The 16,202-nt window shown below is 37.6% G+C and overlaps 1 protein-coding gene and 1 pseudogene across 1 annotated transcript in view; one reads left to right on the forward strand and one right to left on the reverse strand.

Moving 5' to 3' along the window:
• Positions 1 to 243: 243 nt before the first annotated feature.
• LOC132542608 (U2 spliceosomal RNA) lies at positions 244 to 419 on the forward strand (annotated as a pseudogene).
• An 11,078-nt stretch (positions 420 to 11,497) lies between these two features.
• Positions 11,498 to 16,202, reverse strand: part of NKAIN3 (sodium/potassium transporting ATPase interacting 3) — a 185,950-nt gene continuing 181,245 nt past the window's right edge. Inside the window, exon 6 of the mRNA XM_060202332.1 lies at positions 11,498 to 15,374. Within this exon, the coding sequence (XP_060058315.1) occupies positions 15,365 to 15,374 (10 nt within the window). The 3' untranslated portion in view covers positions 11,498 to 15,364. The remainder of the gene's footprint in view (positions 15,375 to 16,202) is intronic.

A 16,202-nucleotide genomic window follows, 5' to 3' on the forward strand; every position in this document is an offset into this window, starting at 1 on the left:
ACTAGTCATTTAAATACTACTATTATAGTTTGAATAATAATAATAAAACAAATAATAATTTCTAGTTTGATAAAAACAACACCCCCCCCCCCCAAAAAAAAAAGGATTTAAATAAGCGAAAAGAGAGAGCAGTCAGGAGCAGAGAAAAAAAACCCTGATACTTTACGTCTCCAAACCCAGGTTCCCTCTGCTTTCTCTAGTATGGAAATAATAGGTTCTCACTTTTATAAAAACCAGGAAGAGATCACTTCTCAGCCTTTTGGCTAAAAGATCAAGTGTAGTATCCGTTCTTATTAGTTTAAAAGCCAGGAAAGCTGGGTTTATGTTTTCCTGCATCTAGAATACTCTGGCTAAAGCAAGCTTTATGTGGATCTATACAATAACACTACATTTATTCATATAAAGTATATGAAGCTTCAAAAAACACCAACTCATTCTAGTGTTGTGTAAGCTCTGTAGTGATATCCATGGTATATGGGGATTGTTTTCAGCACTACCATCTCTCCTTTAATAAATTCCCTTACATGTCTGTTCTGGGATTTACTTAAACATGACCCATAAATCTAGGTCTTTGGCATCACTTTCAGAGAGAAAACAACAAGAGTATTGTCAGAAAGTGTAGTGATAAGTTAACAAGAACTGTTGATATTCCTGATGTAAGTAGGATTCATGATTTGACTTTACTTGTTAAGAACTGAAGATATAGGTCTGGGAGGTGATGCAGTGTATAATGCATTAGACTCTCAAGCAAGAGGTTCTGAGTTCAATCCCCAGTAATACATGTACCAGAGTGATGTCTGATTTTTTAATATTTTCTCTCTCTCTCGCGCCTCCTATCTTTCTCATTAAAAAATAAATAAAATATTTAAGAAAAGAAAAAGGTACTAAAGATTATTTAGTTTCAGCTTCTTCAGTCTTAATTTTGTTTCTTTGCAGTGAGTCACTGTAGTTTTAGCATCTGCCCTTTAGGTTCTGAGTAACCGATGGCTAATTTTCGTCGCTTTGCCTTTTCCTATAGTCACAGAACAATGTATGACACAGGTCTACTCACATAAAGGGACTTCAGGAAGATACTGTGTCATAGAGAACATAGATGTCGTTTCCAAAGGGTGGCCTCAAAAGGAAGCAGTTTATCGACAGTCTGAAAGATGTGAGAATGTCTTTCACAAGCAATCTCAAAGCAACGATGTGTACAGTGGGTTCTTGAACAACACAAGGATCCAATACTTATGTATTCAAAAAAACCCATGTACTGTTTGACTTTCTCAAAAACTATAACCAGCTGCTAATTGGAAGTTATACTGGTAACATAAACATGAACACATTTTGCACGCTACATGTATTATATACTGTGTTCTTGCAATGAAGAAAGCTTGAGAAAAAAACATTAAAAATTCTTTTTTTAATATTTATTTATTCCCTTTTGTTGTCCATTTTGTTTTATTGTTGTGGTTATTCTTGATGTCGTTGTTGTTGGATAGGACAGAGAGAAATGGAGATAGGAGGGCAAGACAGAGAGGGGAGAGAAAGATAGACACCTGCAGACCTGCTTCACTGCCTGTGAAGCGACTCCCCTGCAGGTGGGGAGCCGGGGGCTCCAACCGGGATCCTCACGCCGGTCCTCGCGCTTTGCGCCATGTGCGCTTAACCTGCTGCGCTACCGCCCGACCCTCAATATTAAAAATTCTTAAGGGTGAGTACATTCACAATATAGTACTGTATTTATCAATACTACAAGCTTATGTCATTTTTGTATAAGAAACTCTCCACAGAAATGGACTTGCCTGTGTAGTTTATTGTTCAAGGGATAACTGTATCTAGTTTGTATTATCTTATTTTTGATTGATTTTATGTTTATAACTGCTCGTTGTATGCAAACAAAGCTCAGTAGGTCTTGAATGCCTAGGGAGACAGGAAGGTACTACTTGCACTGGAAAGAAGGAAAGTTGACACTGGCAGACATTGTCCCTGAAATGTGAGCTTCCTACACCTCTTCACAGATAATTTGTGAATTCCTCCTGGTCAAACTCCTGTCATTACTTTGCTTTCTCCATCTTGCCTGCAAGGTGCCTCATACAGCAGCCACACAGTAGGGTATTTTGAAGGGAGAAACGGTGGCCATAACTTGCCACCAGGGGATGCTGCCACTTAATGTAGCTTGAAGGAGGTCATGCCATCCTGTTTAACTAATTTACCAAATATTAGTATGGCTGGAAAACATTAAAATTAGAATTATCCCGGGCATTTTCAGATTTATACAGCAAAGAACAAATCAGACTTACTCATAAACGAGGAAGACATCATACTTCCTAGTCTATAGAAGCTGCTGTTATGAGGAAGGAAGAGGTTTTTGTTTACAGAGAGCTAGTAGACCAAAAATAGGCCAGGAAGCAAGCTTCTGTTGGTGACTGTAGGCAGGAGAGTAACTGTTTCACATAGAAAGAGTATGTTGTATTCCTCTTCTCTAAGAACACTGCCCTCCCCCCTTTATTTGAACTATTTCAAGATTCTGATATCTTTTAAGCTGAAACAATGTTCAGTCACAAGTTACTTGGGCAACTGTGAGATGTGGGGGTGAAGTAAACTTATCAAAGGAGAACATTCTAGTGATCTAGTGCCAGGGCCTGACATCTTGGAAATATACTCAATGTCCCCCCCTCTCAGAGATAGCTTTTCACTATAATATGGTTATACCATTGTTATGATTGATATTTTTTATTCTGACTGATATTTTAACCACTTAAATATCCAAGCACCTTTATTTAGACCATTTTTGGACAGGGAGATCCCTAGTATGAAAATTGAATACCTAGTTAGTTAAGAAGATCACACTGACTATAGGGTTACTGGTAACGTTTTGCAGGTTACATAAACACAGAATCGCTACATTTAAATTCTATTTAAAATGTCTACATTGAAGATCAGTGTGGTGGTTAAAAAATTTCCATGAGGCCAGACAGTGGTAAACCTGGTTGAGCACCCTTGTTACCAGGCTCAAGGACCTGGGTCCATACCCCACCTGTAGTGGGCAAGCTTCATAAATGGTGAAGCAGGTCTGTGGATGTCTCTCTTTCTCGTTTCCTCTCTAACTTCCCCTCCTTTCTCATTTTCTCTTTGTCCCATAAAACACAAAGATTAAAAAAGCAAATAGATAAATACAAATATTGACAAACGGACTGTGATTGGAAAACCATTAAAACATAATTTCCATCAGGTAACAATAATATCTCTTACTTAAATCAAGATAGTTATTATAATGCTTAGACTGATAAAAGGAAAGTATTTGGAGTAAAGCATTCCTGTTCTTAATTCACAGAAATGTTTTTATTGATAATTTAGATTCATCATAATATGAATAAAATGCTCCTCTCTGAAGCAGTATATGTCCGTAGACTCTGCTAAGTATATTCCTTCTTTCCTTAAATACTCTGCTCAGTTGTACAACAGACTTTTATGTTTTTCTATTCTTTTAATTAGAGACAGTCTGTTACACTGTTGTCAGGATTCCTTTGTATTGTATATCATGCTTACTTTTCCAAGTTTCTAGTTATCATGTGAGTGAAAACTGTCATTAAGATAATTAGAATTGTGTATAAATTAAGGGTAAATGGTATTTCAGTAAGAGACTGAATAATTCTTTCATGAAAAAAAAAACTCAGGATTTTCAGAGTGTGAATTTTATAGCATTGACAGGGACAGTCAGAAATCTTTTTGTTTCTGGGTTTCAGTGCTATTGTGGATAGATGAGGTCACCAGGTGGTAGAGCTATTTTTTCAAAAAGAAAAGAAAGAAACTAAGGAAGAAAGGAAGAAAGAAACAAAGGTAAGCACATTGAGAAGACGTTTTACTTTTGTAATTTCACCTGCAGTACTTTCTCAGAGCTTCCAGATCGTAAAGGCTCAGTGGGAGTTATCACCTATATATTTCAATCACAGGATGAGAAACAACTTTGTGATTTTGAAGCAGGCATTTTGCTATAGAAACTGATGCAGAAATTAATTCTTCTCACTTCAGATACCCCCTTAAGACCTAAAAAGTGTTTTGAAGTGTTAACATCTAAGTTTCCTTTGAGTTTTACAGGATGAAACTGAAACATCTGTGTATCAAAAGAAAATGAGACATAATTTTATTACAGTTATCATAGGTGTTAATAACAGTCTATAATAGCAATAAGTATCATGGCATCTTATATCTGTAGGGAAACCTTAATGAAATCTCTATTTTCTCCAAGGGTTGTAATTATCAGGTTCCTCCATATTTTTAGATATAGAAATGTGGAGTTTAGGCAGAATAAAATCAAGGAGGTTTGATGGTCATTGGCCCTGAAACAAATGAGGGAAGAATAAAACAGGTTCAGAAGTTTACCTTCTCACCCTTCCCCCAAACTTTCTTGTTGGCAGAGATTAATGCAACCAATGTCACTCAGGCCCAGATACTTTATAGTAAAATCTTTGTAGGCCCAGGAACATAAAGAAAACTTTACAAAGGTCCAAGCAATTTTGATTTCTAGGTGAACTTTAGATGGTGACTTTCATAATCAATGGTCTTTCTCTGTCATCCTAGAAAGCCATAGATCGATCAATTGACTTAGAAAAAAAAAACCTACACTTAATAAGTGGTTTAAAAATAAGTGAAACGGAGATAATGAGCTTTTCTTGTCTTATAGAAATGAGGGAAGTATGTCATTGAACTACACAAAATTGTATTCCTTAAAGTTACTAGAGAGGGGACTTCTGGGAGTCATGGCCATGGAATAACAGGGATTGACTGGATCATCCCTCCCCTACCAGAAAAACAACAAGTAAATACAACAAGAGACCCAACTCAACTTATAACCAACAGCTGAAAGATCTGCAGCCTCAGTGCTGCTAGCCCACATTATGCCTCTACGAATTCTTAGGGTGGGCTGCAACTAGAGATATGGAGTCTGAGATGTCAACCTTGTAACTCTTCAAACCTGGGGCTTCCTAACACATGGGACTACCTACATCCACTTTAGACGGCACACCATCTAACGAAGTTACAGATACTAGGTATGAGGTAGCCTTTAGGGTACTAGGTATAGGTGTACATGTAGCCATAAATTAGGGGCAATTTAATTAATAGTATTCGGTAGTCCTTGAGGATTAGACTTAGCTCTAATAAACCTGGAATCCTAGTTGTAGTGCCTAAAGAAGACATAAATTCTCTAATTGATTAGACTTAAACCAAATTAGCTTAGCAATCTAACAGAAAGGCCCAAAGAAGATAGTTCCCTAAAAAACAATTCTGGTTGAGTTCAACAAATTACACTCAATGCTTAACAACTGGGAGAAAGTCTAAGGTCATCAGATAAAGAAAGGACTAGAAACGTTGGATCAGGGCAAGAGACAGGCCCCTTTGGTCAACATCATACTATTTCACCATCTGGGGCCCTAGTCAGGGAATCCTTGGATTACCACACAAATATGATGGGCCTAGTCCTCTAATGGATCCCTCTCTGCACCACCATTGGTCACTTCTAATAGGAACATCATCACAAGCCCTCTTGTGGACCCTTTCAAGACCTTGCCCTCACCATAGAGCAGCTATGGTAGGGACTTCTCCAGTCTACAGAGGGAGACAGGGGTATCCCACCCTGCCACCTGAGGATGATTGGTCCTGAAATGAGTGCAGCCTGTACTGTTCCCAGCTGTAACCATGAGTTGTAGAACATAGAGATTACACAGGCTCTGGTGCTAAATACAAATATATATGTCCTGGGTTGGGTGGCTGGAGGTAAATAGTTAATTCTACCCACAGAATATTTTCAAGAATGGGAGTTACTCTCTGCCCTAATCCAACTTTCTAGCCCTTTTCTCTACTCTGACATCATTTTCTCAGACAATATCTTATCCAACTTCATGCTAGCTGTCAAACTCAAGCAAAAAGTTATCATAGTCATGGGCCCCTGGAAACATGCCTTAAATGGACTTGCTAGCTTTCTTCCAGCCTAAAATCTCTAATCTCATCTGCTTTGCACCTACTTTTTGGTTCCTGTTCATTAACCATTTTTCCTCACTTTATGTCCTACCATCTTCCAGACACCACGTTGCAGACGCTACTGTAATTCCACCTGACTTCTCTGGGCAGAGGACCACACCAATGTGTCCTATTAACCTCTCCAGAGCCCTATCCAAGTGAGGTAAGAGAGACAGATTGGGAGTATGGATGGACCTGTCAACATCCAAATCCAGCAGAGAAGCTATTGCAGAAGCCAGAACCCTGACCTTCTGAACACCAAAAACAATTTTGATCCATACTCCCAATGGGGGAGAAGTGATAGGAGGAAGAAGATAAGAAGGCTCTGAACTCCAGCTGCATTAGGTCCCACAGAAAGAGGACAAAAAGGGGAAAGATATTTGGATGTAGTAATAGGGTTATGGGTGACTTCGAAGGAAAGAGAGGATTGGACTTGGAAAAAAAGGGGTGGGGGATTATGTACAAATATAGGCAGTTAGTTGTAGAGCTGACAGTTAGCTCATATCTGCAACCTTGGGAGAATGTAGTGCTTGCAATGCAGGGACTTGGGGTTCAGAACTCTGGTGGTGGAAATGGTGTGGAATTATACCACTGTTGACATGTAATTTTTTCAATCAATATTGAATCACTAATAAAATAAGTGAAGTTACTAGATAAAATAAGTGAAGTTACTAGACTTGGATCTCTATATACAGTCAGTTTTACCAAAAAGTGTCTTGTTCAGGGGACTATGCTTTTTTTAGAATGACAAAAATTAAAAGCTATAAAGTATCCTAAATAAATTATAATAAGTATTAACTGAATAAATGAGTTAGATATAACAGTTTTTCATAATAAAAACTTTGGACAGTATAAAGAAGAGGCTATGTGGCAAAAGGTCTAATGAAGGAATTAGAAAGCTAATTAACACCAACACAAATCATACTTTTTATGTTATCATTATTACAAATGCAAATTATTCCAGTGAATTAGGCTCAGAGTGTTGAATAGTATAGGTAGACCAAGCAGATCTTGGTAAAACTATAACTTGTGTCAGTCTAAATTAAAATAAATTTAAGAAAGTCCGAAAGACAACCCCAAAAAGGAAGAGAGTAATTCCCTTTAAGAAAGAGATTAAAAAAAAACCAAACCCTGCCATATGAAGCAGTTAAAAGGTGACTTGCCAAGCAACTGTTTGCAAAGTCACACCCTCAGAAACAAATCCTGAAATGTAAACTATGTTTGCTAGCAGATGAGTAATATCAGTGAAAAGGCTTGACGGGGCAGATCCTTATTTTAAAGCAAAAACAAAGAAAGAACAAGTTTCTGCTGTGAGCCAGAGAAGAGTGATCTGAGTCCCAGAATTTCTTCTTTGGTCTGAGAAGACAAAGTGACCAGATGGAAGTTCACTGGAAGCTGCTCTCTGATTCTCATGTCCACGTAGAAGGAAGGTGAAGAGAGCAAGCTTCTTCCTTACCTGTCCTGAGCACAGGGCAGAAAGCATCAGACTGCTTAGAAGCTGAGGACAGGTTTGATTGGAACTTGTGACAACTCGTTATCAATCACTAAATGCAGATTAAAGAAAGTTGATCTGAATACTTGCAGATCATATTTCACAAGATATGGAACAAGTTACTGCAGCAACCCATCTCAGTCTCCTCATCTGTAAAGAAACAAATAGATTGCTGAGGTGCTTTACAACTCTAGAATTGTATCCTGCAGGGAAATCACATATCATACTAGCAATCATATTTCTTTTCACTTTCATTCCATGAAACACATTATCATGTGAGGAAATGGGTCTTGTTAAACATCTTCATAGTATGTATACAGAAATGTTGAAGTTTGTGTATGATGGATGTGTGTGTGTAATATACTTACGTAAACCCATCTTGACTCTATCAGCAGTGATAGTGACAGATTTGGAAGCACAAGGTATTTGGAAAATATAACCAACACTTGCCAGAAGTTGAAGTCACTTCATGGGAGATTGTTGAATAAGTGGTACCTCAAAGTGGCAAAGAAGTATAACTGGCAAAGAAGAAATATACAATAAAATCTAGTTAAAAACAAACAAACAAACAAACTGTGATTGGGAGCCAGGTGGTAGCACAATGGGTTAAGCGCAGGTGGTGCAAAGCACAAGGACCCAAGGACCGGCATATGGATCCCGGTTGGAGCCCCTAGCTCCCCACCTGCAGGGGAGTCGCTTCACAGCTGGTGAAGCAGGCCTGCAGGTGTCTATCTTTCTCTCCCCCTCTCTATCTTCCCCTCCTCTCTCCATTTCTCTTTGTCCTATCCAACAACAATAATAGCTATAACAATAAAACAACAAGGGCAACAAAAGGGAATAAATATTTTTTAAAAAACACAAAAAACTGTGGTATCTTCCAATTATACTGTTTCTTAGAACAGACTACCAAATAGTTCAAAATACTGAAGAATAAACAGACAAAAGGAACCACAGAGCCAACCTTCACAAGATGATATAATAGAAAAAGGAAAGACCATATGCTTTTCACTTATATGTCCTGCCCCACCATGCTAAGCACTAATGTCTATTACATATTTGTTGAATTGAATAAAAAGAAAAAGACACTACTAATCAACTCAGAAGCTAAAATGCTGCCCAAATAAAATAGCCAAAGACTATGACTTTATAAATTTTAAAGAACTAATTTATTGTTGTAGCAAACCAGTGAGGAACAACTAATACTATAGAACGACTAGATTTAAATTAAATTTCTAGAAAAGGAAGGTTAAAATATACTCTGTAGAATTATGTGAAACACAGACAGATATAGCAACATAAGATTTATTTTGTATTTTTTCTAAGAAGAAAAGGAAGAAAGGTGAGGTAGAAATTCTCATTTCATAGAGCTGATGGTCAATTCACTGAATTGAAAAATATATGTATTTTTCTTTAGTGTAGTATAATAAAAGTGAAATACAACAAGGGCAACAAAAAGGAAATAAATTTTTTAAAAGTGAAATATTCTTTTAAAAAATCATGCCAACTAGTTTGACCTTTGTGGCAAAGACTAGTAAGGCTTCTTCAATACATATTTATGCCTTTAATAAATCTCTTATTTTTGGGTGGTCACAAGGTCACTATGAATGAAGACTGTACTTATCAGCTTTCCTTGTAGCTAAATTTGTGATGTACAAAGTTTTAGCTAATGGAACCAAAATTGTAATAGTATATTCAAGTTCTGAGACATGCTTTTAAATAAAAGAAACACCTTTCTCTGTCACTTGTCTCTCTCTATCTCTCCCTTCCTTTTTCTTTCTTTCTCAAGAATACAAAAGCAATGGCTAGAACTTTCCTGTGACCTTGACAATGCCACAGATGTAAAGACACAATAAGAGAGAAGGAGCTGGCCTCTGGGGGACCCAAGTCCAATGTTTTTGCTATTTCCAGAAGCTTAGAATATGAAAAGATCTCATCTTATTTAAGACATTATCCTTTTTTTTTTTATTTATAAAAAGGAAACATTGACAAAACCAAAAGATAAGAGGGGTACAACTCCACACAATTCCCACCACCAGATCTCTGTAATCCTCTCCCCTCCTCTGATAGCTTCCCTATGCTTTAACCCTCTGGGAGTCTGGACTCAAGGCCATTGTGGGATGCAGAAGGTGGAAGGTCTGGCTTCTGTCACTACTTCCCCGCTGAACTTATCTTTTTTTCATCATCTTCCGGGCTTTACCACTTGGGCTGACTTTTTAAGATAGAAAGAAAGAGCTAGGATGGAATTAGAGAATACTATGAAAGGAAAGGTCTCACCCGAGTAATGAAACTGAAGGGTTGTCCCAGACCCACCCTACTAGGGAAAGAGAGAGGCAGACTGGGAGTATGGACCGACCAGTCAACGCCCATGTTCAGCGGGGAAGCAATTACAGAAGCCAGAACTTCCACCTTCTGCATCCCACAATGACCCTGGGTTCATACTCCCAGAGGGATAAAGAATAAGAAAGCTATCAGGGGAAGGGATGGGATATGGAGATTGGGTGGTGGGAATTGTGTGGAGTTGTATCCCTCCTACCCTACGGTTTTGTTAATTTATCCTTTCTTAAATAAAAAATATTTTTTTTAAAAAAAGAAAGAACAAGCTAGAAATGTGGAGGGAAGGAAGGAGAAAGAGGGAGGGAAGGGGGGAGAGAAAGAGGTGGGGGGAGTGGGAGGAGGAGGAGGTGGAGGAGGAAGAGCAGGAGGAGGAAGAAGGAGGAGGAGGAGAGAGGCTGACCACATCAGAATGATGGCGGAGGACACACACAGAAAGCAGCATATTACCCAAGTGTTAAATTCTGCTGGTTTTATTGTCAATTTTTCAAGTGAATTGTAGCTAAACCTAACTAACTGATAATAGCCCATATAGTTGTCCATCAAAGCAGTTCTATGAATAGAATAACTAACTAGACCATTGATTTCTTCAGTGAAAAAGTAAACTGTACAGAATTAAGAAGGAGTGCTCTATAAATGAGTCACGGACCAATGATAGTAGTCATTCAAAGAAACAACAACTTTGAGCTAAAGACTGATGCTTTCCAGACTGAAAGAGGTAGACTTTTACTTGTTCATTCTTCCTACTTCTCATCTTCCGTTTTTGTTTTGTCATTTTTTCCCTCCCCTTCTTCACTTTGAAAAAAATTGTATTTTCATTTTTATTGCCACCAGGGTTATTGTTGGGGCTCAGTGCTGGCACTCTGAACTCACCACTCCCAGTAGCCATCCCCCCCTTTTGTGTTTCGTATTTTATTTGATAGGGTAGAGAGAAACTGAAAGGAGAGGAAGAGAGATAGAGAAGCTGCTGCAGACCTGATTCACTGTTTGTGGATCTTCCACATTACAAGTGGGGAGTGGGGACTTGAAGCTGGGTCCTTGTAGCATAGGAATCGGTGCACTCACCGGTGTCCAACCCACTAACCTCACTTTTTTCTCTCTTTTTCTTCCTTCTTTTCTACCTACATTCTTTCCTTTTAGTCTAATTTAGCTTTCAAGTTTAAGTCAAAGCATATTTTGGATTTTTGAATATATCATTTAGAATGATTAGCACTTAATATGATTTTTTATATACTTGACTGTCCAAGGAAGATGATTCATTTTTTTAACAAGCATACATTTTTTTTCTAAAAATCTTATCTAAATTACAAAATGGTATTTTTTTTCATAGCCCTCAAATAAAGAAGCTAATCATCTTCAGGGTGAAAAGAGAACTGCTGCATATAAATTGTGTGTTTTTAATAATTAACTTAAAACACTCCTGTGCTAATATGTATATATATTTTTTAACATTTCATATGGATGAAGAACCAGCAGTAGAGCTTCCTGAGCAGGATGCAGGCTTTGCTATATGGGCAGCCCAGGTCTGATCCTGGCTTGTGCTCCACTGAGGGAAGTTTGGTGCTTACAGGACGAGCACTTCATTAGTTCTCCTTTTGGATATAATGTCCTTAAGTTCAGAGATACTGCCGCAGACTACCAAGCAAAGTTGAAAAAGAACTCCTAGATGGTTAGGAAAGAAGAAAAACCAACAATCAAGGTTTCTGAGTTTGAATACGTCAAATATTAGTATGTTTTCCTCTTCAGTTATCCTTTTCAAAGAAGCAGCAGCAGCTACCAGGGGCTAAGCTGCCATCAAAACATTTGAATTCTAGTCAACTGTGAAAGTCCTCCCAGTTATAAACTAAAGTAACTCTGAGATGCTAAGTGGATATTTGCTTTCAGAAATAATTACTCAGAATATTGCCTCTCTTTTGAGTTCACATTTTGAGATACTATAAATTTTCTAATTAGGTAGAAAAAAAAAGATCTGTTTATTCTTGGCAAGATTCCTATCTAATTTGCAAAGATTGAAAAGAGCAATTTTGGTTTTTATATGTTTCAACATTTAGCAGAGTCATGATGCTTTTCCTCAGATTTGCAACTTACACTCCAGCTCATTCTAATGAAGACAAATTCTTCTCAATCAGGAGCATCCCATTCATTAAGCCAGACAGATGGCAGCCTTGGTATATCTTGTTAGATCTAGTCTCTTGAAGCAGGCTGCCTCCCTTATTTAGGTCTGTAGGAAATAGGACTTATTTTTTTTTTCCTTAGGAAGAAAAAAGTAAATATTTTGCCAGTGCAAGATGTTATGTTATATTCAAAACAACTATGCCAACAGCCTCTCAGATTTGAAATAGTGTGGACATACATTTTCATTTTAGGAATGCGAACTTGAGTTATCTCATATTTAAAGGAAGTTGAGTTGCTCAGATTTTAGCTTACGGCTTTTTTCCAAAGAGGTGTTTGAAAATAGACTGTTACAGTCTGGAAATTTCTGAGAATACAAGAAATGGATGTACCCTGTGATCCAGCAATTTTTGTTTTGGGGATTAACCCAAAGGAACCAAAAGCACCTATATGAAGAGATTCACGTACACCTATGCTCATTGTAGCACAATTTGTAGCAGCCAAAGCCTGGAAGCAACCCAGAGGGTCCAATGGCAGATGAGTGTTTAAAAATTGTGGTATGCTTACATGATGGAATACTACTTAGCCATTAAAAATGATAAAATCATCTCCTCTGCACCATCTTGGACGAAACCTGAAGATGTTAAGTGAGGTAAGCCAAAAGGAGAAGGGAAAATATCAAATGATCTGACTTATAAATGGGGCTTAATAAATAGAAACAGGGAAAAGGGACACACAATGAAACACGGACTGCACATAGTGTATTTCATCAAAGCAAAGGATTCTGGGGAAGAAAAGGCAGGATGGGGCAGAAGAGAACTTTGCGGTCCTCGTGCATAATGGAATTATACTCATATGTCAAGGACTGTACTATAAAGCATTAGCTCCCTCAATAAAAAGATAAAAACAAAGAATGTGTTCTATACCACAACACATATTATGGGCCTTGAAATTGTCTAACCCCCACTTAACTTTTGTTAGCTTTGAAACATTACTGAAATCTAAAATAAATAGCATCCCATTGGGAAAACACTGTAGTTTCATGTGGCTGCATAGAATGTTAGCAGCAGACACTTAGGAAAGTTGAAGTTGTTGATGCAAAATAGAACACATGGCCTTGTACAGAGTTGGCCAAAGTTTATGAGAGTTCCAAGGTAACTCAGAGAGGGGGAAAAAGTTGGCTTTCACTTCCCCTTATCCACTTTAGTCAGCAACAGGGGGGCTTGCAACTCTAATGGGTGAGTATTCTGTCTTCAGCTTTTGCAGAACCATTTCAGGTTACAACCCTTGAACCTGTATTTATGCCGTTCTTAGGAGGACGTGTTTCTAGCAAACAAGTACAGTCAGAGAGGCAGGTTCATTTTTTGTTACTCTGATCAGACACAACCCTGAATATAGAGGAGCAAGATTTGGCAAAAATATTAATATAGGGAACATGTCTTTCTTGAAAACCTCCCTACATAGTGCTCAGTGCATAATAGATCCCATAAAGCAGGAGGCAAAAGCTGTAAGAACTGGAAATACTGAATTATTTTTGTTGTTGTCACCAAGAAAGGAGACACAGGGAGAAGACAGGGGGGGACAGGCAGGAGGTGGGAGATTCATCAGAATTTTTCTGATGAGTCACAATTTTCCTCCAATTCAGAAATTTTTTTTAGATTGCTGGTATTAGAGAGTGAAACTGTTACACTCAATTATCTATGTGAAGAAAGTAGTAAAAATCTATGTACTTTCTTGAGTAGTTATCTCTATTGAGTACTCATGAGAAGTTACTGAGGTAAGTCCTGATTCCTCTAACATGTTATCTGGAATTTAGACAAGTTGTAGGACTCTGCTTTGTATCTTAGACGTATGTAGAATTTTACATGAAGATGAAATGGCAACAAAAGTCAGTAGGTGCTATTTTGTGAAGTGAAATGTTACCAGTGTTTTGTTTGCGCATGTGTTGGAGAAAAGTGAAGCAAAAGTTTAGGTGTTTTTTAATATGGTGTTATTTATTTTCTATGTTTTTTAAAATATTCGGTTAGTTTTCCCCATATGTGTTAGGCTTGGAATTTTAATGTGAGATATTTTTAATTATGGAAAGAAGTTTTAATTTGAATTATTTATACTTGCTTTAGCCTCAGCATTTGATTTTCTGGAAATTTAGTATATCTCCATGAATTTTGCATAGGACTTGACATGTGTGTAGGAAGAGCCCAAGAAAGGCTCCACATTAGTGCTCTGATGTCACAGTAACATCTGCTTCTTTTTGTTAGGGAGTGATTCAGTTTACAGAATAGTTTGAATTTTTTCATCTAGTCCTGCCCTTACTCATGGGAAGTAGAGATTATAGCTGTTTTGTAGAAGAGGAAAAGACCGGTGGTTATTATAAAAAGTGAGCAAGACTTACATTCATATGGAAGATAACAGTTGAAAGGTACAAATGGCAAAAGTTGTGTTCAGTTTCCAAAACAATTCATTTTTCCATGGAAAGGTACATTTACCATATTACTTTTTTCTTGGTTATTGGGGTTGGGGTAGGAGAAACAAAAGTCAATGCAGAACAAATATAAATACATTCTTGAGAGGTTTTTGTAAAGAATTCCACCCATACACCATACCCATGTTCTTTTTGGGTATCCCAAGAGCAGAATTCTTAGTTGTACATTATGGCAGAAGACCATAAGCTCTATGTTTAGGTGTGACACCACTCTTAGAACAGGGAGAAAGGAATAGGAAATAAGAACCTCAAAGACACTTATATTTCTTCCAACAGGGAAAAGGCATGTCCTACGTACTCATTAGATATATTTTTCAGAAGATAGAAAGGCCAAGATTTCTCATGTGAATCTGGAAATTTAGTTTGCCATAATATCATTCTGGGTTTTAGACAGCTGAGAAGGGAGACTGCATAAGTTCTCTTGTGGTCTCGAGAAAACAATCTACATACTCAGCCTGAAAGTATACCCATTATTCGTACCCACTTATATAAGCTTTCACAGCATTTGATTCTATATCTAGTAACTACAGGTAATAATGGCTAACTTGAACTCCATCAGCAATTTTGACTTAACACCTCAACAGTGTACATCAATATTTCTCTTGGACTTGGTTGTAGAAGGTTTTCACAGAATTGCTTTTTCATTTTCTCATGCCCTACATTAAACATTGCCAAACAATTAAAAATCATAGATCTACAATGTACAAGTATTTGCATTTGAATAAAACAACCAGAAAAAAAAAAACCCTAGTCAAACACCTACAACTTATCTAGTGAACAATGGTAGTGCTACATGACTGAAGAACTCGGTGATTCATGGGAAAGTGGGGAGACACGGTCCATCCTCTGGAAGAAGGTGAGACGTGTTGATTCAAAGAGGGGCTGTCAGTGGTGCTCTGAATCCTAAGTCCAGTTCAGCAGCCAGTTTTCACAGTCAATGTGATTACTTATTTCGACCTAAAACAGAAAATACGAATTGCTTTAAAAGAACTCAAAACTGAAGTTTACGTTTCATTTCTATTCATCCAGTTTCTCAAAATGCAAAATAGCTTCAGTGCCTCAAGCTGTCTGTGTACATGACTCCAACAACGGGAAAGCTAAAAAAAATGTTTGCTTCCTGATTTTCAGACTAGGGTGTGGCAATCAGATAGAAACCTCAGAGTATGACATTAATTTCCTTGAAAAGAAGTGCCAATCACATAAGTACACAGGAGACATTACTTTTGGCTGTCTCAGCATAGAAATGATATAATACTACTGGTTCTTTAAATTACTAGATAGATCTCTAGCCTAATTTTCCTACAGGGTTCTGTTGGTTAACTGCTCAAGAATCACATGTCTGGCTTTCAAACCATCTGATATTTGACCTGTATCTTTTACATGTATCAACTTGACTAGGCCATACCATCTACACATGTGATCAAATGATAGTCTATATGCCACTGAAGATACTTTTCTTAAATGAGTTTGACCTTTACATCTTTGAGTAAAGTAGATTGTCTCCATAATTTGAGTGCTATTTATTTAATCAGTTGAAGGTTCCAAAAGGTCTAGAGTCTCTAAGGAGGAGGAAGAAATTGTGCTTAAGGTTTACCTTCTAAGTCAAGACTGCAGCATTAATTCTTTCCTTGGTCTTCTCCAGTTGACCAGCTTTCATGTCAGATTTAATAGTTATCAGATATGAACTAATTTCTTTAAATATCTCTTTCTACACACAGCCACCCACCCACCCACCCACACACACACACACACACACACACACACACACCCATTTGTTACATTTCC

The sequence above is a fragment of the Erinaceus europaeus genome, chromosome 1 (genome assembly GCF_950295315.1).
Source record: "Erinaceus europaeus chromosome 1, mEriEur2.1, whole genome shotgun sequence".
Classification (NCBI taxonomy): Eukaryota; Metazoa; Chordata; class Mammalia; order Eulipotyphla; family Erinaceidae; genus Erinaceus; species Erinaceus europaeus.